At 36.8% G+C, this 26,789-nt stretch overlaps 1 protein-coding gene across 1 annotated transcript in view; it reads right to left on the minus strand.

The window, feature by feature from the left end:
* bmp2k (BMP2 inducible kinase) overlaps window positions 1-26,789 on the minus strand; it is a 34,005-nt gene extending 7,216 nt beyond the window's left edge. Inside the window, exons 1-15 of the mRNA XM_065266866.2 lie at window positions 25,860-26,789; window positions 14,216-14,334; window positions 13,870-13,975; window positions 11,849-11,991; window positions 11,176-11,297; window positions 9,937-10,018; window positions 8,705-8,837; window positions 8,338-8,441; window positions 8,149-8,228; window positions 7,925-8,070; window positions 7,641-7,828; window positions 4,257-4,382; window positions 1,605-1,759; window positions 1,161-1,318; window positions 685-801 (exon numbers count right to left, since the gene is read on the minus strand). Coding sequence (XP_065122938.2) covers window positions 685-801; window positions 1,161-1,318; window positions 1,605-1,759; window positions 4,257-4,382; window positions 7,641-7,828; window positions 7,925-8,070; window positions 8,149-8,228; window positions 8,338-8,441; window positions 8,705-8,837; window positions 9,937-10,018; window positions 11,176-11,297; window positions 11,849-11,991; window positions 13,870-13,975; window positions 14,216-14,334; window positions 25,860-26,004 — 1,924 coding nt within the window. The 5' untranslated portion in view covers window positions 26,005-26,789. The remainder of the gene's footprint in view (window positions 1-684; window positions 802-1,160; window positions 1,319-1,604; window positions 1,760-4,256; window positions 4,383-7,640; window positions 7,829-7,924; window positions 8,071-8,148; window positions 8,229-8,337; window positions 8,442-8,704; window positions 8,838-9,936; window positions 10,019-11,175; window positions 11,298-11,848; window positions 11,992-13,869; window positions 13,976-14,215; window positions 14,335-25,859) is intronic.

Genomic DNA, 26,789 nt, shown 5'->3' on the forward strand with positions numbered 1-26,789 from the left:
CATAATATGACATGTGCCCTTAACCATTTTTTGTTAAAACTAAATCTTAAAAAAGAAACAATGCAGATTTGAAAAGCAAGAATACTTCACAAAGAATTTCCCACTGTTTAAAAAGTGCTTAGACAAACAGAAGTCAAAGCTTTAAAACTTAAAAAAAGAAAACTATAAAAGAAAACACAAAAGCACTGGCAACAAACATGGAGGTGCAACAATGAGAGCAATAGTGAATACAAAAAGACCACTTAAAACAACATGTCCTGTCTAGATAAGTCTATAGTTGTATTACATTTGTAGTCTATAAAATCTATTTCTATGCTTGCATTTTAGTATTTACTAGTTTTTACTATCTCTGGCCTGTTGGATTGGTAAGAATATCTAAATCTATGTGCATACCTGATTATACTGTAAGCTTATTAATACCTTATAAACTTTAAAAAGCAGAATATTTTTAAGACACACAGGGTTTATTTAAATAATTACAAAAGCGCAGCTTGCTAAATGTATCCCTTCAAAGCAGAATAAATGGCGCCAGATGTGACAATGAATTGCGTTGTAGAGGCCACATCCAGGAACAGAAAGGGGTTTGGGAAGAGAAGGAGGAGTAGGGGAGCACAGAGATGCGGAGCGAGAAAGAGGGCGGGGGCTCTGGTGAGGGTCCTTTGAGAGCCAGCTGCTAGAACTTGCCTGCGTTGGCCAGGAAGGGCACGGAGCCAAAAGGATCCTCACGTGAGGGCTGCAGTACCGGCTGCTGTCTGTCTATACTGCTGGACTCCATGCTGACAGATCTCTCTACTGGCTTTTCTGTAGGGAAGAAATCAGACACACAAAAGGCGTTAGCACAAAGTATTGTACGGAAGGGTGTGTACGCCCTCTGCTGGAGAGGGTGAAGAATGATATGCATAATATATCAAATTCTAATTTTGATGCATTTTATCTCATAATTTCATTATTAGAGTTTAGCCTGGCAGGGTCACATATAAGCCAAGAGATGTTCAAATAAACAACTAATAATAAAATATTTGTGCTCAATGTGTGTGTGTGTGTGTATAAATTGTACAAGGCAAAAATTGTGGCTTTAAAATATGCAAACAACTGAATGTGAAGCCACTTCTTCATTTTAGATAGTCAGGATTTATGTAAAGAAACACGAAAACACTTGCTTGCTCTGAGAAGGTCAAATTCTCGATCAAGAAGCTCCTCCTCAGTGAGTTTGGAAAAGTTGTCTTCTCCAAATGGGTTCCAGCCAGACATATCAAGAGGATTGCTGACAGTCTGGGGTGGTGGGCTCAGGACCTCACCAGTGGACACTGGATTTCGACTATAACAAAAAATAAAATAAACATAAAAAAAAGTTATATTTTAATGAGCCGATACAGCTCTCTACATTTTGAGGTGGTGTCCCAGACAGAGTTTAGATTAATTCAGGACTATGCCTTAGTTATATTGGGAAATTTAAGTTGTTTTTACAAACATATCTTACAAAAAAACAATACTTTGGTGTATTCCAGAAACCGGGGTTAACTTGCCCTCAGAGAAACCGTGAATATTTTGTTGATTAAAACAAAATCTGCTAACCCTGATCATGTTGGTTTTAAAACACTTGCCTGATATTAGCAAAGTGGGTTTCTACTGGGGAAGGTCCCACAGGGTTATAGGGGCCCAGTGTGCCCTGAAACTCCAAAGGGGAGATACAGGGCACCTGCTGGACTTGTGCACACAACTGCTGCTGCTGGGAAAAGGCCTGCTGGTACTGCTGCATCTGTAAGAGAGAAGTACTAAACTGTTAAACTGCGACAAAAACATGTGAACCGTTTTTAAAACAGCTAAATAATTTCACTGTTGGAAAAGAAACTAAGGTAACACTTTACTTGAAGGGATGTTCATAAGACTGACAAGACACATTCATAATCATGACATGACACGTACCATTTGTTCAATTAAGTCATTTTTAATGTAAAATTTTTAAAGACAAAATTATGAGAAAATTGCTGCCCTAAACAGTGACACGGGGCAGTGCAGTCGCCTGTAAATGACGTTAATATCCACGTTACCCTTTGTTACAACCTTTACTAATGTAGAAACCACATGACAACAGTGTCGTGGACAAATGCGGAAGTAATAGCGTCTGTCAGGCCACTCGCTTTTTTTATGGCAAGTTTGTTCATCTGAACACTTAATTCTTTGCTGGGTTAACAAACCATCATATTGGACCAATACTGTTAACATCTATGACTAACAATTGCGTTTTGAACATTACATGAAACCTTACATAATGAAAAAAAAAACGATGTCATCAAACACAACATTTATAAAACTTGATTACTTTACCTCATGTGTAACATGATTTCTCGTTCACGTCTGATTGATGGGCATCAGCGGTTGAGTTAAAGACAACAAATCCCATCAGTCCACCCTGCTTCAGAGCATCATTAATCTACGTCATTGTTATTGATTTGATCTGGCGCCCTCTAGCGGCGCGGATTATACAAATTGCATCTTTAACCAATACTTCATAACGTGTCATGTCAACTTGCCATTACCAAAACAACATAACTGACCACTTTTTACTAGTGAGACAAATTGAATTTGTCATTAAAATGTCATTAAGTGTTATTCTTTAGTCTTATAGTTTTATAACAGCGTCATGAATGTTTTTCTTGACTTGAACTACAGTGGTACAAATATAATTTGTCATCAAAATCTAATTAAGTGTTAATACTCTGTCAAATAGTTTTATAACAACATCATGAATATTCTTCAGTTAAGAATTCTTTTAAAGTTTCCTCCATTTGTTTAACAAATACAATCAATCATTCAATAATAATAATAATAATAATAACAATAATAATAATTAAAATTGATAAAATTGTACTTTATTGCATTTGGAGACCGATTGGAGACCTAAAATTTAATGAAAACAGTACAATAATGGTTTAAGCCATGCAGCGTTGGGGCCATATCACTGGAAAGTTAATAACATTAAGTTAAATTTCAGAACCCTTTGTGTGAGGAATAACAAGTTCTATAAGTTGTCAGTTTTTTTATGTATTATGCACATACATAGTTAGGTACAGTAAATTAGGTATAATATTTCGACGTGCCTATAACATTTGGTTAAGGTTTTTAAAATTATTTGACAGCGTATTAACTCTTAAAGACATTTAAATGACAGTTTAAAGTAATGTTAACCCATAAAGCTAGGAAGTTTCTTAAGTTTGATAATTATTCTGTTATGTCATGTTTATGACAGATTTATGACAAGTTATGATGTTTTCGTTTATGTCAAGTTGTCTTAACAAAGACAATTCAAACAAAGTCATATTTGGATTAAAAATGACATAATTGAACAAATGACAGTTGTCATAAATGTGTATAAAATCTCCTTCATGTTCATGAAATGTGTCATGTCAGTCTTATGAACACCCCTTCAAGTAAAGTGTTACCGAAACGACAATTAAATATTTAATTGTATACTTTTATTATAACTTTTATAAAAAAGCTTAAGATTTTGAATAAAAAAAATTTAAAGGAATTAAATATTGTATTTCGAGTGTTTTTTTTCTCCATTTAAAATAACCATTAAATCAGTGAGACAGAAAGAGTCACACAGATAGAGAAAGATCGCCACAGAGGCCATCAATGTATTTCCCTACAGTGTAATTGCCTCATATGTTACGATTTAACACGGAGAATCGGTCGATTTCACCGCCCTATTCAATCCCCTGATGGTTTTGCACGGAGCAGATTGCATCTGAAATTAAACAGATGGTAACCATTCGGTGGAAAATGAGCTAAAAATTGCTCCGCCTTAACATTATGTATTTAGTAAAAAAGTCATTTCCTCGTTTAGCGTAAATACATTTCAATGGAATTATCGACAGTTATGACTGGGCGACTTGGACAGGAATACTGTCTGGCACAGAAACCTGCTTCAGTGAGTGGGGCCAAATTAGTATCTAAAGCAAAGACGGTCTAATTTCAGACTTCTACGAAAACGATTCATTAAAAATACAATATAACCTACTGACACTCGTCACAGAATCTAGTTGTACAATTGAAAAAATAAAACCTTTTTCCATCTTGTCGAGTGCTACATGTTAGTGTTATTTCTTCACAAGGTTAATTTATGAAAAAGGTTCTCTCGTATTCAGGCGCATCCCCATTAGAAACGCATCTATTCAAATCTGGCAGAGTCCTCCTTTTAAAGTAAACAAATAGCCCTGCCACTGATGTTCCAGGTGTGTGAGGGGTCTCACCAGGGCGGTGTAGTGAGCCTGCTGTTGCTGCTGGGTTTGATATATGGGCTGCTGCATCATCATCTGCTGCTGAAGCATATGCTGCTGCTGCTGCATCTGAAGACTTTGCTGCATGGCCTGCTGATACTGAGACAGAAAGAGACAGAAAAAAGACAGAGTGAGTATTCATTGTTGTTGGTAACTACCACCTATACATTATAACTTTTTTATTCATCTTATTGTAATCATTTTTGTGCATATACACATTTTTTAATAGCAGTGCAACATCAGTAACCTAATAAACTACTGTTATTAGTAACAGTAATATTTCGGCATTGGAAATGAATTACTTACAAATGTAGTAGTGTCATAGAAAAACAACAGACCTATGGATAATGATATCCACACTACTTGTTCTGAGTTGTATGCTGCGTTCACACCAAACGCAAGTAGAGCGTCTGGCATGAATGATTTCAATGGTAAGTCAATGTAAAGACACGTTTCAAGCGTCTGGAGGTCACGCGGAGTCTATTTCGCGAATGACGCGAATTGAGCATTGCACGGAAAATGCACAAGTTAAATAATATCAACTTAGTTATCCAAAGTTATCCAAACAGGAGCTTGCTCTAGTAGTGACGTCATTACAAGAAGAAAGCGGAGTCGCAGAAGCCCCTCTCATGATGCGAATTTCCATGTGAATGTCTTGAATGACTAAAAAAAGTTGATTTGAGAGGGTAAAATGTATAAATTGACGTTGGACGTCTGTAAAGCACCATTGTTGATAAAAAGCATGAGCAGAATCAAATCAACACATCAACTGGCCCAAAGAAACATGGCATAACATTTTGTAAGGTAAGTCCACTTGATCTGTACCCCAATAAAAATTTGTGGGGTGACATTAAAAATGCAGTTTCTGAAGCAAAACCTAAAAATTGACAGGAACTGTGGATCTTGGGCTGAAATACCTGTTTCTAGGTGCTGGAAGTAAGTGGACTCGATTTGAAACAGATGTGCAGCTGTTATAAACAACAATGGTTATGCAACTACATATTAGTAATTTAAAAGTTTAAAGTAAAGTTAAATCCTAAGTGTCTACAGAGAAAAATATGTTAACACTGCTATTTTTTGAACAGCTTAATATTTGTTTTCTTTGCTTCCCGTTAAAACAGGGGTGTCAAACTTAATTTCATCCCGTACCACATCAGCGCTACGGTTGCTCTCAAAAGGCAGGTTGTATTTGTAAGACTATATAAATGTATCAACTCTTTTATTACATTGTATAATTACATTTGCATTCGATAACTGCTGGTTTTGTTATTAACTAAAATAATACCTAGCTTTAAAAGTAGAAGCGCAGGACAAATAATGACAAAGTGCACATACTCTCTGATTTCTCAGTTATCCTTTATTGTGCAGGTAATAAAACGAGCGGCATTCTCAGATATCAATAAAGAGTTTTACAACCTCCACCACATTATAGGCCATCCATTTATCAGACACAGATACCTGTCACTCTCCTTGTCACCATTTCTTGGCCACTTTCTTGATTTTTACCTGGCTGTAAGTGACTGATTGAATGTTGTCTCATAATTGCAGGGGTGTACATGTCATTAGTTTCAATTATTCATCAAAATTAATTGGTTAAAATAAGTTGTAAGTTTGGGAATCAGATATTAGCGGAAAAAAAGACGCGTTATAAACTAATCCCAGATGGACATAGCAAAACATGTGTAAACAAGATGGAAAACATTTCCTCGCTGGATTTGGTCTTCCAACTTTTACTGTTGTATCTATTTTGATGAATACGTGAATGAGTGCCCACGGGAGAGAGCGCAGATACTTGCGTTTCTTAATCCGAAGGCCGGAGGTCGCATATGCAGGCTGAATACGTAATCAAGCTTGGTTTATTTAAGTTAACTGAGCTTTACATTCGCAAGTCATAAGCATATTACAAAAAATTACAATTAGTTAAGAATAATAGTAAACTTTATAATTGATAATTTCGTGCAAATGTGACCTCCGGAGGCTGCATACCATGGCACTTAGTTTATAGAGTGTGTGCGTGCGGGGGGCGGGGCTCTTTGCTCGCTGTCGCTCCTGCAATCTTCAACATTTTCACTCTTTAATTACATTTAATTAAAAAAAACTTTTGGTGGAACAAAAATTAGTTTCGCCGTCCAAAAAAAAAAAAAAATGGAAATACCCTGCAAAAATAAAACTTATAATAAAGGTAAAATAATTTGTAAGCTCTCATGGGCCACATAAAATGAGGGGTCGGAGCAGATTTTGCCCACGGGCCTTGAGTTTGACACCCCTGCTTTAAAAGAACAAGACAGACTTGATACATTTTGTTAATGCTTTGAGTTGGAATTGAATGTGTAATGTTTTCAATACATTTAAAATAAGGAAAAAAACTCTATACAATTGTTGCACTTAATTAACCTTTTTAACACCACTGTATATGAATGTTTTTGTGATATTGAGTGTAGAACCATTATGCAAAAAATTTTATCGAGAGAAAGGTTAAAGGAATTAAACATGCAAGAAGCACTCATACTGTATATAACACAAAACTATGGACTATGCCAGCGCTGCCAACTAGATTTTCTAAACCTTTGAATAATTTGTACATAAAAACCTATATAAAACCTATATAAACAAAAAGTCATTTAATATGCAATTACATATTGCATGACTTTTTTTGATGGAGCACCAATCAAATAACAAAGTTATAGCTTTTAAAAATCTAAACAGTTGCTCTCCTGTGAAAATGAATGAACAAATAAAGGCACTTTTCTATACAAGAAAGCTTGTAGTTTTAGAGAGCTGACAGACCAGTGGCCATCTGTAATGGAATAAGCTGTAAACTGATAACACTTAAACAAAAGCTCATAGCACCACCTATGTGTTAGGAGCTGCAATGACATAAAATAATATTATTTCACCTTAAAAAGAATTGCCAGCTGGATGTATAAAAAAAAACTATTCATCTACTCATTTAAAAGACCCATTTTGTCTTTTAACATACTCATAATTAATGAAATTTAATGCATAGGATTAAGGTACTAAAGGACATCAAGTCATTTTTTATAAACACCAAAAGCAAACTTTTTATAGAAACCTTAAAAAGACCTGATATAAGTACAATGCCACTATGTTTTAGGTTTAGTTTATTATGTGTAAACAAGCAGGCATCATGCTCAATAGCAGTAGTGTTCAATCCAAACAAGGATCATATGAATATATCACAAATAAAAGTTCTGTTTTTTTCTTAGTTTTTGTGCTTGGGAATGAAGAAATTAATGTTTTCTTTTCTATCACCAGGTCCTTTAGTAATTCCTGAAACCTTTGAATAAGACCTGACAACTGTGCACATTGGTGCTCATTACCAGAGACATTCATTACCTGTTGCATGTAATGTAGCTGCTGTGCTGCGATTTGTTGATGGTGCATGTTGTGCTGCTGTTGCTGTTGTTGTTGTTGATGATGTAACTGTTGGAGTCGGAGATCTCCAGGCTGCAGCTGCTGTAAAACTCTGTTTTGTTGACTGCTGCTTGGCATTTGCGTAGCTGACTGCTGGCCATTACCAGGAGCTAAGACAAGAACAAACACAAACAAAGATCATTTATCACCAAGCAAGACGTATAACAAAACAAAACTAAAACTCTTCTACCTCTCCATTTGCTCACCTTTCTGGCCATTGCTAACCGTACCTGAGGGTACAGTCATTTTCACAGGAGTTACAGAGCTGGACAAAGGCAGAACATTATTTGCAGCTTTTGGTCTTTGCCTTGGTGCGATTGATGTTTCTGTTGGTCCAACTGAATCTGTTATTCTGATAAAGAAACGCAATGTGAGAAGAAGCTGCATAAATGATTTGTTGCACTTCCCACTAAATATTCACAGTTGTTACCTGGCCTTTGTCTGGCTCTTCTTAGCAGCAATATCACTAGCAGTAAGGGGCTCTGGCAATGAAGTGGGAAGGGGGGAACTCTGTTTGGCAGAAAACAAAATCAAACATTCATTACGAATTTTAATTGATGCCAAGAAAAAAAGCCAACATATTATCAACTTAGCTTTCCCTACATGTACAGTGACTTACAAAGAGATTTGGCACAGGGCACTCCTTTCTAGCTAACCGAAAGGCAAAGTAAGACACTTGATAGATGTCAGGTCTCTTTTCTTGATCAGGCTCCAACATGTATCCTGTAAAAAGAATGTAGTTCAGCTGACCATGTACACATAAAGACTATAGCAGAACAGATGGCTGTAAATGAACATTAGGGTGAGCAAAAAACAGGGGCATGCAGGACCTTCTGTACTACCAGAAGGTGGTGCTGTTGCATAACTAAACCATTATTTAAAAGTCACAAAACTCCCCAACAGCCCTCATGTAGACATTCGTGTTTAACAATTTCTCACAAAGCAATAATTTTGAAATCTCTTGGGAATCTTCGAAAGCTGCTTACTGATTAAACAGTGCAACTTGGATGAGAATTTTGAACCGTCCGGAACAGTGAAGGTTCCGTCACATATGGCGACTTGACTCTCCCCAAACGGAAGTGTGAAGAAACACAGCTTGTACAACAAGCATCCAAGTGCCTAAGAGCAAGAGAGAGAAAATGAAAGAGAAAAAAGACAAACAACATTCTGAAATTCCCCATAAAATTAAGTCACACATAAGACATTTTATTTTTGCATTTTTCAAATGAGTGCACTGTGACAACACTTGTGGAGCGGACAGCTGCTCGCAGACAAATTCTTTCTATTTTTAAAGAAGCAAATGTGCAGGAACTATTGTCATACATTTCCTCTTCCTATCCAAGCAAGTTGACCATGAACTGCTTCCATCTGTGACATTTATTACAAAGGAATCTTTCCTTTAAACGACTTTCCGTGAAATTGCTGGGAGAAAATTTTCCGTTCAAATGTCCAGGATTTGTTTGGCTAGAGGAGGGACGAAATGAGAGGCTATGCTATCTCTTGCACAGCATGTCAGATTTAAAGAGGAAGTTTGCCTTCATGAGGCCCTCAATCCTGTCTTTACTTCACAGCCAGATACCAGGAAGCGAGTCGGCCCTTTCTTTACGGCTTTCCATCAACCCTGTGAGCACATAACCGCACTTTAGCTCTCGTAAACATGCTTGATATGTAACTGAATGCATCTTGACCCTTGCACATCTTTTTTACGGTCTTAAGCAAAAGCTTTTCATATACTTAAAAATTGGATCCTTGATTTAGAAACCACTTCATTTTCACATGGTCCCACCAAACACACAGGGCTAACACACTCATCCAACAAATACTGGAACTGTTGTGAAATGGCATTTGTTGGGACAGTGTGAACTGGCATACAATCACAGATGCAACTTATACTCATTTGTACATAAGCGAGGCCTGAAATATAACTAGATTTTTTTAGAAACCGAAGCATAAAAACATCAACAAAGGACCAGCTTTGAAACAAAAGCCAGGATTTGAAGGACTGCACACCCCCTTATTTATGACGGAAACCGGTTTGGCATCTGCGCTTGTCATGTCAGTCTGACCAAACCAGCTCTCCAGCATGTCTGCGTATGTATGCGAGAGAGAGAGACTGGGAGAGAGGGAGTAAAAAGGGAACAAGAGAGCTAAGAAGGTGGGGGTGAGGAAGAGAGAAAGACTGAAAGAATATGACTCTGTGCTTGTGTTTGGTGCCTACCCAAATATCAGCCTTTGTGGTGATGGCTTTCCCTTGGTACAGGTTAATCATCTCTGGGGCACGATATGAAAGAGTTGTGTACCTTAGCAAAGTGGAACGGAAACAAAGGATTAAAAACACTGCCTTCTTGGCAGCAGAACAAGCAACAAAAGTCAAAATCTTAAGAGGTTTTATAAGAGGATTACATAAACAAAATGTACATTTTCTGCTCATTTAACACATTTAATAAAATAATTTTATTATTGTATGTAGGACAGGGATGGGACTTTACTGCTGAACACTTTAGGAATTCTCTACCTTTTTGTGTGTTTGACCTATGTTTTAGGGCCCAAAACTCATAAGATCCAGACTGCAACACATAACATCTATTACATTGTCTTAACATATTCTTACAAAATAAATATGCATTTGATATTGCTGCACTAATTGAGATTGAAACTACTAAGGCTGTGGTCGAAAACTAAGGCAGCTGACTTGTTGCCTTAATGTGCTTTCACACCGCCAGTGGCGAGAGCGTCAAGAAAAGCTCTGGCTGCCCTGCAAACGACGCTATAGAAAAGGTGTAGTGGACGCTTGAATGCATTCTCTGAACTCCTCTCAAGCAGAGGTTTCCGCCTTCCGATTGGTTGCTGCAAAACTTTTTTTATGTTTGAACTGTTTTCAAACAAACCCCCCCCCCTTCCGTGCTTTCCTGCCAAACCGCCACCCCCAAATCCTTCTTATCGTTTATTGGCTGGAACACTTTGTTATGGTTTCTGGTGGTAGGTTTGGCCACTTTGTTTTTATTACAGTTTGTGGAGCCTGGGCTGTCTACAGAGATCGCGTTTTTTTTTACAGTTTGATCAGCGGACAGGCAGATAGTGAGATGTTTGCTGTATGTAACAAAAAATGTGTTATGGTCTAAAACGCGTGAATTTGCTTAGAGCACCTTCAACGTTTACATTTCTTTACCAAAGTTGTTTAAAAAACTGTGTAAATTACTGTGAAAGAGGCTTACGCCTTGGAATGGTACAAGTGCCTTATAGAAAGAAACAAACTTTTCCGAACTAGTCCTAGGCTTTTTGCCCGATTGGAACCAAAGTACAGAAATATTCCTTGGAGTGTGAATATCAAAAGTTTTCAAAAGAGTTACACTTTTTCGACTCATGGCCGAAACGCCAAATTTGGGGTCACATGCAAAAAATTGTGCCACATGACAACTAGTTATAGTGTGGTGTAGTGTTGTTGATACAGTCTTACTTCTTAATCTCATCCTCCACAGCAGTTATTCCATCTTTATGTGGAAGGAGCACTTTATGTGTAGCGCTGCCAAAGTCACACAAGACGTAGTGTCCCTGGTCATTTAGCAGGATGTTTTCTACCTGTCAACACATACATTCAAATCTGTCTTACATTTGTTGATACAAAGAGAAAAATGTTATAAACCACTATATTGTCTCATTGCGGCACTGATATTTGTCAAACAAAATTAAATTATCAGCATCTTCTGCATATCCATATTTAAAAGATGAATGTACAGAAAGTTCTCAAAATACACAAAAAGAGGAAGTGAACCGGCTGAAACTAGTTATTTGAACATCTTGTGTTCAAAGATCATGTAAAAAAGATGACACAACAAACAGAAATGAAAATTGATATACTTCAACAGTTAAAGCTGTCAAGACAAAGTATGTTATGCATAAATGCTAATTTGCAATAGTCAATATTTTTCTTAAACATCTTTAAATGAATTAGTTTATGCAAAAAACTGCCTTTTGAGTGATTATGAAATCACTACGATAAAAAAAGCACAGCCCGACTCTACCTTTAGTAAAGTATTGCACTATGTAGGAAATTAACTATGCAAATGATTTTCACCCATATGGAAGTGGTTAAAAGCATTCTGGAATATCGCTAACTTGGCAACTTGTACCTTCAGATCTCTGTGGATGATTGGAGTTTTGCACTGGTGTAGTCTGGCAACAGCTTCACAAGTGTCACAGAATATACTGAGCACTTCCGCCTCAGTGAATCCTACGTGCAGGCGCTGGTTCATTTGCTTCACCACCTGACCAGCTGGACAGCAACATGAGTCGATTAACAAACACAGCAGAATCACATTTGATATAACATTTGGTGAACTTGTATGTAAGGAGTAATTGTTAAATTATTCGGAAATAATGCACACCCAAGGTGGTAATGCGGCACGGCGCAAAGCGAAGTCGCGGTTACACCACGGGGGTGTATTATTTTCGAATAATTCAAATTTTCAAATTCAATTATTCCACTTATACCGCGATTACCACAAACTAGTGGCTATTTTTAAGACATTTGAGAGGTTATGTGTGTGTTTTACAGAAAAATCAATCATTAACAATAAATCAATAACATTTCTCAAGCAATCAAAATAAAGCATTCAACAGGCCCGTGGTATAAATACATATAACTCATCAAGTCTATTACACTGTAGCCAGCTACAGAAACTTGTTGAGCTATTGGTTAAAATAGTGTAGAACAACATTGAATTAAATGCCAATGCATCAAAAGCAATGGATATTCTTTAGCAAATATTTTTACTTAAAATTAACTCTTTCCCCGCCATTGAAAAGTTAATTAGTCAATTAAGAAAAAACTCTTCCCTGCAAATGACAAGTATTTACGGCTTTCTGCTAGCCTAGAAATCTAGACGCACCCTAGCGGCCGCAAAAAATATTTGCTGCCAGGGTTTAGTCTAGGCACTCACAATACACTTAACAGCTCCAAAAACCAAAATTTGGTCAGGCCAATCACATCGTGTGTAGCGTCTGTGGGGCGGGCTTAACATGATGACGACAGAGCTGCAACGGTTCCTACTTGAAAACAAAGAATGGCTGCTGCTGCTGGCGAACAGCTTTCTTTTGAAGCGGCTTTGGCCGCGACTCTGGAGGACTTAGACTTATGTTTTTCTTTGAGAGAAGAGCAAATAACCCTACTGAAGTCCTTTTTAAGCAAGAAAGATGTGTTTGGAGTTTTGCCGACTGGTTACGGTAACTACGTCACCTTCTTCGTTGCTCTGATTGGTCATAGCGCTATCCTATTGCGTGCAGAGGCATTTTGAGGGACAACCTTATATCCCGCCCCTTGCATTGAGCCGTTTGTGTGAAGAGTTGCCAGACCTTACATCTTGATGTAGGTCTGGCTAACCAGGCTAGCTTTCCGCAATATCACTATTAAAAATAATACATTTTCTAAATAAACAGTTGGCGCTCTTCCATAACTTATAAAATCCTAGGGCAAACAGCTGTATGTCCATGTAAGTTCTCTATCGAAAGTCCTTCACAAAACCTCAGGTTTTTGCTCAAAATTAGGTGTTTTTGAAGAAACCTAGCCATATTTGAGAGGTGATAAAAGAAAACAAATAAAGGTAGGATGAAACGTGTTTTTTTGTTTGTTTGTTTGAAAGTAGAGGGTCTGTTCTTTCATTTAATATATTGTACGTTTATATATTTTAAGAAGAAAATTTTTTGTAAGGCATAAAACTTTTGTGAAAATTAGGAAAATTCAGGCACCAGTCTATGTCGACTTTGCAACTAAATATTATAATCAAGTCTTATGCTATATGAATAACTTCAACAATGCTTTAGTAACTAGTAACAAATCGATAAATGTGACTATAGCAAAAATGTAACTCCCTGTCAAAAATTATATTCTTAATTATTAATAACAGACATCATGAGGTAGCATTGAAAGTAACTGTTAAGTCAGCAACTAAGGGATCTATTGCGATTCATGTATAAGCTTGTAATTATGGGAATGCAAGTCATGCATGTATATGAGAGAAGAGAGAGAGAGAGAGAGAGAGAGAGAGAGAGAGAGAGAGAGAGAGAGAGAGAGATAGATAGAGAGAGAAAGAGAGAGAGAAAGAGAGAGATAGAGAGAAAAAGAGAGAGAGAGAACACAACAAAGCTCTATTACCCTTGCAATACTCCATGAGAATCAGAACCTCCCATACACTGTCTCCCACTGCACTGGTGGTTGAGTCCAGATACCGCACTATGTTTTTATGGCCTGACAATTCTTTCTGTGTGGGGCACACAAAAAACACAGAAAATAAGAAATTACACTGAATGATTTTGAGTGAGTCTAGCTATAAATGATTAAGAGGATACGTTGAAACATTTTCATTACAACCAATTCTGTTATTCATTATGTATTCAATGTATGACTTCTACAGGATTTGTCAAACACATAATTTGAAGGGGCACCATCCACATACCTTTGACTATGTATTGTACAAAAACCCCATCATTACAAAACTTACCATAATTGTGATCTCCCGCTTAAAAATGTTCAGATCGTGGACATTGTTCACATACATCCTTTTCAGGGCACATCTTACACCGCTGTGTGTACGGGCCAGAAACACCATGGAGAAACCACCTGCCAAACAAAAACACAAATAAAAACTGGGTTAGCTGAAATGTTATTAGGTTAGTGATCTAAACCCTAGCTGAAGAGCAGCTTCACTTTCGCTATTTTGACATGGTTATAAAGTGACTTGCGAAGACAAAGTAATGCACACAACCACATAAAGGCAGCATTTCCAAATTGCTGACCGCATTTTGACTATAAATCACCGTATAACCATTGTATAAGTTTTGAAAAGAAATGTGAGAATCATAATATAACACTTCATGATCTTAAAAATAAAGATGCATTCATTATCCTTTATATTTATTGAAGGGCTACAATGGTATTTAAATTATTCTACCATGAGCTTTCCAAAAACCTGAATGAGCTAAGGTTTACAAAAAAGGACTCGATTGTGTGTATGTTCACATTTGCACATTACAAGTCTTCTAAAGCGGTATGACAGCTTTGTGAAAGACTAAGTAAATACATTTTTATTGTGGGTAAACTATGCAGACAGAAATATAAAACATCTTCATTAGGGCTGGGCAAAAAAATAGATTTTTCGATTAATCGTTTTTTAAAACGTGGTCGATTAAAAATTATTTTTTTCATATTTATTTCCGCAAACATTGAACTGAGGAATGGAAGCATTTTAGATTTCACAAGCAAGACGTGTTGTGGCTTTTAATTTCTTTTTATTAATTACCCACTTGTAAACTGCTGTTCACTGTTCTTTTTTATTAATATAGTATGTGTATTAAATCTATATTCATTGAGTTGAATCGAGAATCGAGTATAAAAACCTACCTGAGAACCGGAATCGACTCGATTTGATAGCTTGTGAATCGAAATCGAATCGATCTGGAACATCTGAATCGATACCCAGCCCTAATCTTCATAGACGATGCAATAAACTGTAAAAATCGAATAAACTGATTCTAGAACAACTACAACAAAAACTTCACTGCTTTCGACAAAAGAGTGTGGGCTAACAATGACTATAAAGGTCCAAAAACACCACACATTTTTATATCCAGCAGCACCTAGCTTGAGCATCCAATCTGCAGCCAAATGTGAAACTCAATGAATGCAAGTATTGATCGCCTACCAGGTGGCAAGGATTTCTGAACCAACATGATGCAGAGAGGGGCGCCATGCCTTCACAACACTTTTTCCATCAGTTCCAGGGTGAATGAATCCTGGCAACGTATGACTGGCAAGCCTTTTCCCATTAACAGCTTGCTGAGTCACAGAACCGTCCACAGAAAAAGAAGGGGCCCTGACACAAAGGGGACCCACAATGCTGCACTTGTTGCCTAACAAACTCATGCTTGTTTAGCCACCCTGAACTGCATTTGGATGGAGACCCACTGTTTAATACCTTAAAGCACAGAAAAATCATTGCATGAAAATAAATTTCTTGTACGAGACTCGAGTATGGATTTACAATTGTGTGAAATTCACTGTAGTATGTACTTCTAGTCCCTCTAGACAACCGCTACTTTATATAAAGCACCATTGCTTTAAAGTGTTTGTGTTGTTCAAACACTCCACTATGTTACTGGGATACATCTTTTTATTTTTTTATATGGTGTGACCGAGAAATAACATACAGTGTAATTCATAAGAGAAAGAAGAAAGCAAATTGAGAGGTGTGACAGAGTTCTGCTGGCAACAAGTGTTGCAGTACATTAACATTGAATCATTTCTATTCGTTTTATTCAAATCTATTTATAAAAATAAAGAGTACAGTGACGCATATAACAACATTTGTGCCACATCCCCAAAATCATTAACCTAGCAAAATCACTGGACCAATACCATACAGGTACAGTCGGACACAGCCAGGCTTCTACTAAAATGATAACTGCATGGCCGTTTGCCTCAAGGGCTTATGTCCTTTCTCCACCTGCCCACTTTTTCCAATACCCAGCATTCGACAAATGACATGATTATTTTATTAAAAACAGTTGCTATGCCACTTCAACCAGTTTGATGGTAGAAATAAGACCTCTGTAACCAGTTCATTCTGCAGCAGAATGAGGCAGTACAAACTTCTGTTATCGGTCACTGATGTAAATGCTTATCTTTGCACATTGTGGGGAGTCATGAAGTGCGCATAACGTATCTGCACGCTGATCACAAAGTGCAGATACAGCACAGCAGTGCCAGCAACCATGTGAGATCATATAGATTCAGCAAAGTGCACAGGATGGAGAGATCAGACAGGGTATACAGCTCAGAAAGTATGTCAGGGTTCACCATGGCATTAAGCAAGAATATGAGAGCTCTCTAGCAGTTGCATACTGCTGATGACTAATACAGAAGGAAACAGTCTGAGATTTTGTCTGACACTAAACTGCTTCACCAGTGCTGTGTATCACTTGAAATTCACTGCTGTTTATTTATATATTTATTTTGTATAAAATAGTATTTAAATATTTGCCTGCAAACTTAATTATTAGCAAGTGTTACAACTACCCCCCGCCTGTTACAATTAACCCCACCTATGGGGTAAGTTGTAACGTTTGCACTTCTGTCACGTTTGGTGTAATTGTCCAAGAATGATAAGTACCAGAAACAAACTTCAAATGTTCATTTGTAGCAGAGATGTGCGTGTTGCTTGTGTAAAAATATAATTAATCAAACTCAAATATTTTTTGAATGATTGAGCCAAAACAAAAAGCGTTAGGTTGTGCCGGGCTCTACTCTACTGTTTAATACGTATGCAGCATTTGCTACATAAATTAAAACTTATTTCCACTGAATAGTGCAGTGTAGATAGTTACCTACAGTTACATCACATGTAAAGCCATGAAGAGAAATCAGTGACAATAAAAGAGTCTTAAAAATCAAATGACAAATATTTAAATAGGCTGCTTTTGAAATTTTATCTTTAGTACTGGCAATGAGCTTTTCATGCCATAAAATCATTCATACTCGTAACAGTGGCCTAAATTATGCTGGCTTGTTACTGATATGTAACCAGGTCAAATGCTATTCTAATATACTTCCCAGTTATTTCTTCCCCTGCTCTAGAACAGTAGCATATCATTCTATTAACCTATGCAATTTCATGCAAACGTAACTGTTAGTAAGGGATACTTCCACATAAATTCTTCTGGTGCACAGCCAAGCCCATTTGACACCTCAGTTTTGGAGAAAAGCGGTTTTCTAGACTAGTGTATGAACTGTACATGTGCTAGCTTGAAAACAGAGGTTTGTGGTACTTTATCATATGTATAATAAAGTTCGCATTTGCTACAGAAGCAATTCAGTATAAATTGAAAAAGATGCAACAGCACAACTAATTATTATTTTCTTAACATTTTAAATGTAGAATAGACTTCATTTAAGAGATACTGAGCATTGACCCCTGACGCAGTTTGATGTGTGACGTGCCTTCGGCGAGTAACTTGCATTCTTTATCTCTTGCAATCCATTAGGCATGGGTATGAAATTCTGGCGGTATGATAACCATAATCAAGAATACCACAGTGTTGCGGTATTGCCATTGTAACACTAAAATCAAAAGTTATTTTCAAATGTCTGCATATAAAAACATCAAATTTTCAACTGGACAAAAAACATTTTATTTTTAAGCAACATACAATGCTGGTAAAAATAAAGCATTTAAATTATAATATCTTTCAAAAATATGTAATTGAATGGTTAGCATGAATTCAATTACATGATTTAATTCATTTTGAATACACAGTTCATACCTTAAAAAAACAGTATCACAGTAACCGGCCCATGCCTACAATCCATACAATGCATTCTTGAGTCATTATTTTCTGTCTGCTCTATACTTTTGTTGATGATGCAAACGTACCACAATTTAAAGCTGAATAGTACAAATGAAAACAGACCACCAGGCTTTTCATCAAGCAATCGTTTCAACAGTACAAGCTTAAATGAAACGTTTAATAGAAAATCAAAATTCTTTATTTACTGATCCTAGATGTACATGACCTACTTTTTTTATCTGAACATAAACAAATAACTTTATATTAAAATTCTGTCATGTTATCTAATGTTTTGAGCCCAGTTAGTTAAATGGAAATGCAAACAAACAAACCTGAGTGATAAGCTGAAATATGGTCCAGCAAATATTCACGTTAAGAGTTAAAATGATCAAGAATTCACTTCTATAAATCTTGTGCTATGGAGCTAAAAAAAATCTCTCAAAAAAATACCTCAAATGGAAAATACAGATCTGTTTAAAGCAACACGCACAAAGCAGCTGTCACCTGTCTTAGTGAAAGCTGCTTCTGATTCCTCACATTAGATGTGGAGAGACAGTTGGCTTATGTCAAGGGCAAGGCATGGTGGTGTTAGTGGTGTTGATGCCCATTGCCCACTGATGATGGCCATATGCTGTAGGCTCAAGTTCTTAATAAATTCGGCCAGTGGTTTAGTTCCATTTCCTTCACTGGGAAACCCACATTAGGTTCATTATCAGTACAGAAGTTTTACAAGTGCCCTTATTAATTAAATGCCTGGGAAGGACTTCATAAACTCATAGAGCTAACGCCTAAACAACAAAGTTTGATAGCAATGGGTGAAATGACATAAACTGAAACTTATGGGAATTTTGGGGAAGGGAATCCAGTCATGCTGAATCATCAAAAAACAATTGCCAATAAGCTGTTTTTGAAATGACCCAAGAAAACCAGCATTTCTCATCGTATTGAATGCTTTAATTTCTCATTGTGTACTAAGTGTCACAAAAAGGAGTGTGAGCAATTTGGCATTCATAAACTTTGACTTCAATAACATCCTATTCATTTAAAAATACTTGAACATATACTACTGCACTGTTTATAGCTTGGTGTTTCACATGTTCTCCTAGCGATCTATCATGTACATACATTTTTTTCCATCCACAGCTAAACGTTCTGTATCCTTGCACAATGATTTCAAATATCCCTTTGACAACTTTCATAAATGACATACACAATTATAAAAAAATCTAAATGCTGTTTAAGATGTATGTGCACCAAAAACGTATCAACTAACAAGATCTAAATTACCTTATAGCTGATGACGAGATAATGAGACTATAATAAACCATGACCCTAAACAAGCTCAGAGGGTTTATATCTGCTCATATGGACACTAAGCTGGGATGTCAGCCTTAAAGGGTCATGAAACCCCGCTGTTTCAGCTCCAGTCTACCTCACTATCATTTTGAAAAATGCAACTTAAAGGGATAGTTCACTTTAAAATGAAATTTCTAACATCATTTACTCGTCCTCATGTTGTTCTAAATCTGTATGAATTTCTTTTTTCTGATGAACACAAAAGAAGATATTTTGAAAAATGATGGGAAACACACTGCAGATAGTGACCATTGACTTCCATAGTAGGAAAAAAATATTTTGGAAGTATTGTGATAAATGACTAAGAAAATGTTTTGATAAATGATGGTAAGCACACAGTTGATGGTACCCATTAAATTCCATCATATATTTTTAATCCTACTATGGAAGTCTATGGTCACTTAATGCTGTGTGTTTATCATCAATTCTCAAAATATCTTATTGTGTGTTCATCAGAAAAAAGAAGTTCATACAGATTTAGAACAACATGAGGACGAGTAAATGATGACAGAATTTTAATTTTAAAGTGAACTATCCCTTTAAACAGGCGTGGATGCTGTGAGAAAAACGGTGAGGACTGGGTGGGGCACCTTATATAATAAGCTAGTGTAACAAATATTAATAGCAGTATTAAAGAAATAATTAAACTGAATATAATATTTCATTTAAACAAAGGTCAAGTAAAACTTTATAGTTGAAATAATAGCGCATTTTGAAGATAAGGAAAAGTCCCCAGGACATGATACCTCAGAACAAGGTCAAGGCCAACCCTCCTCCTGTAGCTTTTCCGAGCAAATTCATAGTTGATGGGTGGTGAGTCTAGCCCTGACAGCATCGCGGGGAAAATTATCCATATCACATTGGATAAGAACACGCTATCTTATAAATAATAATGAGACACCGATGCGATGTGATGTACTACAGTACTTTGCCACGAAATGGAGTTTAAAACCGGAAGACAAAAAAGCTCAAATTTAACTAGTTTTTTTCCAAATGTTAATATTAACAGATGCTAACATTGTCTTTTATGATGTGCAACACAACTAACCATGTTAAGATCTAAAATAAAAGTGTTGGTTAGTGTTTCATGACGCTTTAAATATCTGATCGAACTACTCCATTTACCGCATGTCGTATTTTCAAAACCCTGGCTGATATCAGTCATGTTGAACCATTGTCTACTAGTACTTCTCAACTCTGTCCCAGAGCAACCCCCAGAACTTTACATTTTGGAGGTCTTTATTATCAGCTGATGAGTCAAATCAGGTATGTGATGAGCTATGAGGGACGTTCCAGGACTGGGTTGAAAAGCTCTGAACTGTTTTGCTCAACACACCGCTAAAATAAGCATTTCCACACTAGGCATGGGCCGATTACCGGTTTCAAGGTATACCGAGGTTTAAAACAGTCAAGGTTTCAAAACCACTAAAATGTTCTGTGATACCGTCTCCAAGGTATGAGCTGTGTTTATACAAAATTCATTAAATCATGAAGTCATGTGATTGATTTGATGTTTACATTTAATATATATTACGAAAATATTATATATGTTTTGAAAGCATATTATAATTTAAAGGCTTTATTGTACCTGGCATTTGAAAATAACACATTTTAGTGTTGCAATGGCAATACCGCAACACCGTGAAACCGTGGTATTTTTGCTAAAGGTTATCATACCGCCAGAATCTTATACCGGCCCATGCCTATTCCACACTGTTGTTTTTGCAGATCTAGCTCAAGTAAACACCTCTTCTCTTCTCCAGTAAATGCTCTATCAACACACACTGTAATCCAGAAATAAATCCCTCATCACCAGTCTAATGTGCTGACGATCACACATGTTAATTCAGCGGTGTATAAAGAGGACAAACAAAGGCCATTCACCTGACTGTTCTGGGTTATTCCATACAACAATCTTTTGATGATATACTGTATAGAAATGTTGATATCTGTATCCCATACAATACAGAAACTTACTTTATGGAGTATCAGATATGTTCAATAAGATGCTATCATACCAAAATAGTATTGTGATCAATTTCCAGGCTTTCTAAAAAAAAAAAAAAAAAACTTAATCCACAAAAGCCCTGCATGTTCATTATAGACACACACATTTTAACCAATGTTGCTGAAATACAGCAGGTCTCATGTCAGTGTTGTCTTTTCCTATTTCTTTTCACATCTGCCTGATATCTGCAGGTCTTGAATCTTATTTTAACAGAAGAATCCTTCATAAATTTCAACGGCCTACACGTTCCTCACAGATATCTGCCAAAGGACACTGTCTAATCAGCTTCCTCCAACTTACACCACAATGATGCTCACAAATGTATCTGTCTTACGGGATGACATGCTAAAAATATAGCCATGTTTGCTTTTGGTGAGAAACTAACAGATTCTCCACATTGCGACAGCATTATTGAGGGCAACACAACTCCCTTTTAGGATCTTTACAGATGAGTCTCATAAGATTTTCCAATAAATTTATGTAAATCTATTTGACAGAAGAAGTGTCTTTTTACATTGCTTTTAATATCCAAAGCGCCAGCACACCAACAAAAGATACACGTACAGAGAAGCTGCTACGTGTATGAAAATAGACCAATTAACCCCAAATTAGAGACTTGTGAGCAACATAGGTCACTAGGTTGACAAGGAAAGTACAAGAATATTACTTGACTGTTTATCTGAGTCTCTCACATACTGTCTTCATTCTCCCATTGAAAATCTGTGGTCATTTACTCCTGCAGTGCATTCCAACATTAAATAAGATATAAAACTACTACCAAGCTGTGATGAAGTCTTAGTAACCAGACTCAATTTGTATTTAACAGCATCACTTGCAAACATAACTTCTCATTCTCTCACCATTACAATGTATTTACATTAATACCACCAAAATAAAAAATGTTTAAGTTTGCAATCTACATTTACCTAAAAGTCTACAGTGCAGACCTTGTCAATTCCAGACAAAACAAAGTTACCAAAGACAATCCAAAGACCTCAAGTTGAGAAACAAGCAGCCGCATACTGATTAAGACAAAGGGATTCAGAGCTATGTGTTAGATAATCTTAGAAAATAGTGTTTTGACAGAGAATTGCTTAAGGAACCTTTTTGAGCCAACACGGTGTGAAATGCCAACCCCACTCCGACTCACAAAGCCCGAGTGACCCATTTTCTTACAGCAGTGTAAGAAATGTTTCTCTATGGGTTTTATGGTATAGCTAAATGATAAAAGCAGAAATGGGTCTTCACAGAAAAGTGTAGAGATCCAGACAATCACATATTTATCATGTCTAAACATGGCACTGGCAACATGTTGGACTATGCCACCAATCCCATAAAGTCACATTAGATGTGTTAAATAGACTTTATTTAGCAAGGACCTCCACTTACCAGAGTGGTTTAATAAAATTAACATGGGTCTTGCCTGCCCTGCATATAGAGCCTCTAATTTCAAACCACAATCTTAGCCGGCCTTTGAATTCCTTTGGGTGGTTAAATGCATTTCCATTCACTAACAAACTACCACTAGATGATGCACTGCAGTTATTGTTATGGCACCTAATGAAGACAAAGCTTTGGCAATGGAAAGAAGGAACCATAACATACTGTAGCTGCGGAAAGAGATTAAAGAAAACTATCAATGGAGACAAACAAGTATAAAACTGAAAGTGGTGATTGAATTGTACTCCACTTTGAGTGTTACTATGATGAGCAATCATTTGTAATAATAAGGACTATTAAAATGGGCAAGGGATTTTAAAATCTAACAGACTAACTGTTTAAATAGGTTACATTTGAAAATCACCTGCAGATCTCAGAACAGGACAAATTCTGGTTAAAATAGACGAAGATGTCAGAAAAGGCAGTTCTGGTCCTGTTCACTTTAAATTGGCAGTCTGTTTCCATTATAATACAACACATTCTGATCACATTTGCATACTTATATAATGTTACTGTAAGAGAAGATGACAACACTTCAAGGTCCTCATGTGTCAAGTTAAACTAGGCAAGAATGCAAGTGGAATCCAAATAGTAAAACAAATAGTATAGGTCTCTATAAATACTGAAAGATGACACAAAACATACAAAGAACATTGACTGCTGGGAAAGAGAAAGGACACTTTCCAATGACTATAAATGACAGGGGCCATAACATCAACACACTTCAGGAGACCAGTGTTTAAAGTGACTGATCACTGAACTCTCCTTCACACATGAACTGTAAATACCCATTTAACTGACTATAAAACATGTACTGCAGAACCTATAGCAGAGTATCAGGAAATCAGAGTGTTTCTTAGCATTGCTATTACCTTAAACACATACTCAGTGAGTGGGGTGATACCTCCGTGCACAGCTCATTCAAGGAAAAGTGCACTACACTGGACTTTAACTAAAACAACACCCATTTTAATATTAAACTGATGATTCATTGATTTCTAAATAAGTGAAATAGGGCATAACACTTAATGACAAGGTTTGTTTGCATAAAATAAAGTCCACACAACCTTTGTTGACAGAAAGGTAAGCAGGTGGATGGTCATTGGTGAAAACACACAAATCATTTAAAAAGCTTCATGTGGTCTCAATACAAAAACATCCAGGCATGCAGGGAGTCAAATAAAGAAAACTCATCCCCAAACTACAGTCCCACATCCAAAAGTCAGCCCACACTCTGCCAACTACCCAGCTGTTTCTAATGTGAATGTGATGGCTGAAATAACTTATTTGGAATAATACAATAAGAGCAAAAAAATAACAGAACACAAAGAAACAAGACGAGAACAAATGCACTAAAACACTTCCTATAAGAGCCAAAATCTACACATTCACCACCAGAACGGTACACAAATAAATGTGTACCACGTAATATCCGTTGCACAACATTTCCATGCCTCTCTTTCTTATGTTTGTTAGCTTTGTATTAATACTGAAAGATGCCAAACATAATAGAAACGAAACAAACAAATATGTGAAAGCATTCACTGCAGATGATAAGACGACATTTGCACCAGCAAAAATTATTTTACAGACATCTACTAATATAATGTTTAGGAGGTTTAAACAAACAAAAACAAGTAACAGAAGTTTAACAGAAGTGAAATATATTGCTGGGCATTCAAAATGGCAACCTGGTAAGAAGAAAGAGAAAGCACTTTTGAAACCAAGTTCAAAATCAACGCATGTTTGTGAAGTTTTGCACTGACAGCAAAATTATATTATTCATCCAGTCAGCAAGTTCAAGACTCCCAACTTGCAACTCACAGAACTATGACAGTTTAATGAAAAACAACATGCAAACACGTTATTATTGTATCACAGTCAGAGGAAGACACTTCTAATGAAATATTAACAAAACGATGAAGTATTTGGATGAAACAATAGCAAACATGTTACAATACAAGTCTTCTCGAAATTAACTCACCTTGATATCAAAGAAAAGAGGTAAATAGTATACTAAGGGCAAAGTCAACCAACTGATTTTGTTATCTGTTTATAGCTAATCTGTATTTACAACTAAAACTTCAGTGAGAAAACCTTAAATAGTAAAAAGATACATTGTCCTGAACTGGGAACTGGCTTAATAATAGCATATCCATAGACAAATTTGTTTTAAAGTCAATCACTGTAAATGTTTTGTCATGGCAAAGTTTGGTAGAATGAATGAAAGTGGATGTTTGTTAATAAAAATAGTTTACAAAAACATTTGTGCTAAAAGTTTCACAAGTGACAGATACACACAAATAAAAAATGCTGCGATTTTTTGCAGTTTTGTCATCCGGCTGCAGTTTGAAACGGGTCACATGGCATTATAACCACAGGCCAAGATTAGGACACAACCAAACCTTGCAAATAAAAGACTCCTGACCCAATAGCACATGGTCATTTAGTGACAAACCCAAAAAATTATGCATAGGATAACTTAATCTAAACCAGTTTCTGGGGTCCAACATGGCCTCAACAGACTTTAAAGGGCCTTAATATGATATACATTTACTTAAATAAGACAAAACGATTAATACAATAAGTTAAACGAAATAAAAATCTAGTTTTTTCTTTAATTATTAATAACAAAAATATATATTTCCAGTGAGGTAAAGACCTAGAATACTTTAATAGGTAAAAGCTGTGAATGGGGGGCTTCAAATTTTTGTTGTGAAAAATGGAGAGTATGAACTATATAGTGTCGTGTTTTTGGTTTGGTAATCTGCATGACTATTGTCAGCTAGTAGCCTACCCTTCATGGCAAGAAAATAAAATTATGTGACGAGATGTCACCTACAGTAAACAGCTTAATGTATCCGTTTACACTGAACAGGTTCTACATCAAACAGACAAATGTTTGAGGGGTTCGGGTGGCTCTCAAAACTTTACCACAAAGTTTTCGCCATCTCAATTATTACCACTTTTACTGGCCTAAACATTCATCACTGATTTACCTTCAGCGACCAGCTCTTCCACCGTGACTTGGTATCGACCGACGGCAAACACCCTTCCAATATAGTTGCTGCTGCCAGTACCAGATCCAGAGCCACCCCCGAGACTTCCGCTCTCCGACTTTGGCATACGAGCAAACTTCTTCATTCTTGCCTCTGTGTTTCTGTCTTCCCAAATAGACAATCGAGACAGATCCAAACAGTCGAAGACGACTAAAACCTCAATATGTTCATCACCGCTCTTTCAGTCCAGCATGCTGAGAGATCAGCACTCCTGAGATGCGCCTGGCACTTCAGCGCCAAAAGGACGCAGAAAGGCGTAGCCGAACGCTTCCTATTTCCCCCGAAGCCCAGTGAAACAACTGCATAGAAGTGAACCGTCAGACCAGCGTTTTGGTCGTTAATAAGTGACAACCAAAAGACTTACACAGTCCACGCCACTCTATTGTCAGGCCGACTCCAGTTGCAGCTGGCTAGCGACAAGCATTCGTATCGTTAGCTTGCTAACAACGGTGGAATGCTCTATATAGCCAAACCATGCTTTTGTATTCAGCAGAAAGCCGAAGCTTGTTGAAGTCCAGGTTATTCGACACCAGTGTAAACAACAAACGAGCGAAAAGTGGGTGTGTAGGCGGAGGCTACGCTAGCAATCGAGCCTGATAGCAAAACTCTTAAAATGATGACTGCTGCCACTTCCCCTTAGGATAGTTTAGTTAGCAAGCTCGCTAGCCTACTGCCTTCCTGTGCTTGAAGGTGGTACCGTTTATCATAATAAAAAATAAATACAAAAATAAAGTCGATGTACTTCGACTAGGTTAACGGTTATGCGTCGGTTATTAATTTTGAATCAGAGCTCGTCCTCGTGCTCTGGAACTCCCCAGTCACGCTGATAAAGTTCGAACTCTCGTGACTCGCCGTAGAGTCAGTGGGAGG

This window comes from Paramisgurnus dabryanus, chromosome 5 (assembly GCF_030506205.2).
Source record: "Paramisgurnus dabryanus chromosome 5, PD_genome_1.1, whole genome shotgun sequence".
NCBI classification, from domain to species: domain Eukaryota; kingdom Metazoa; phylum Chordata; class Actinopteri; order Cypriniformes; family Cobitidae; genus Paramisgurnus; species Paramisgurnus dabryanus.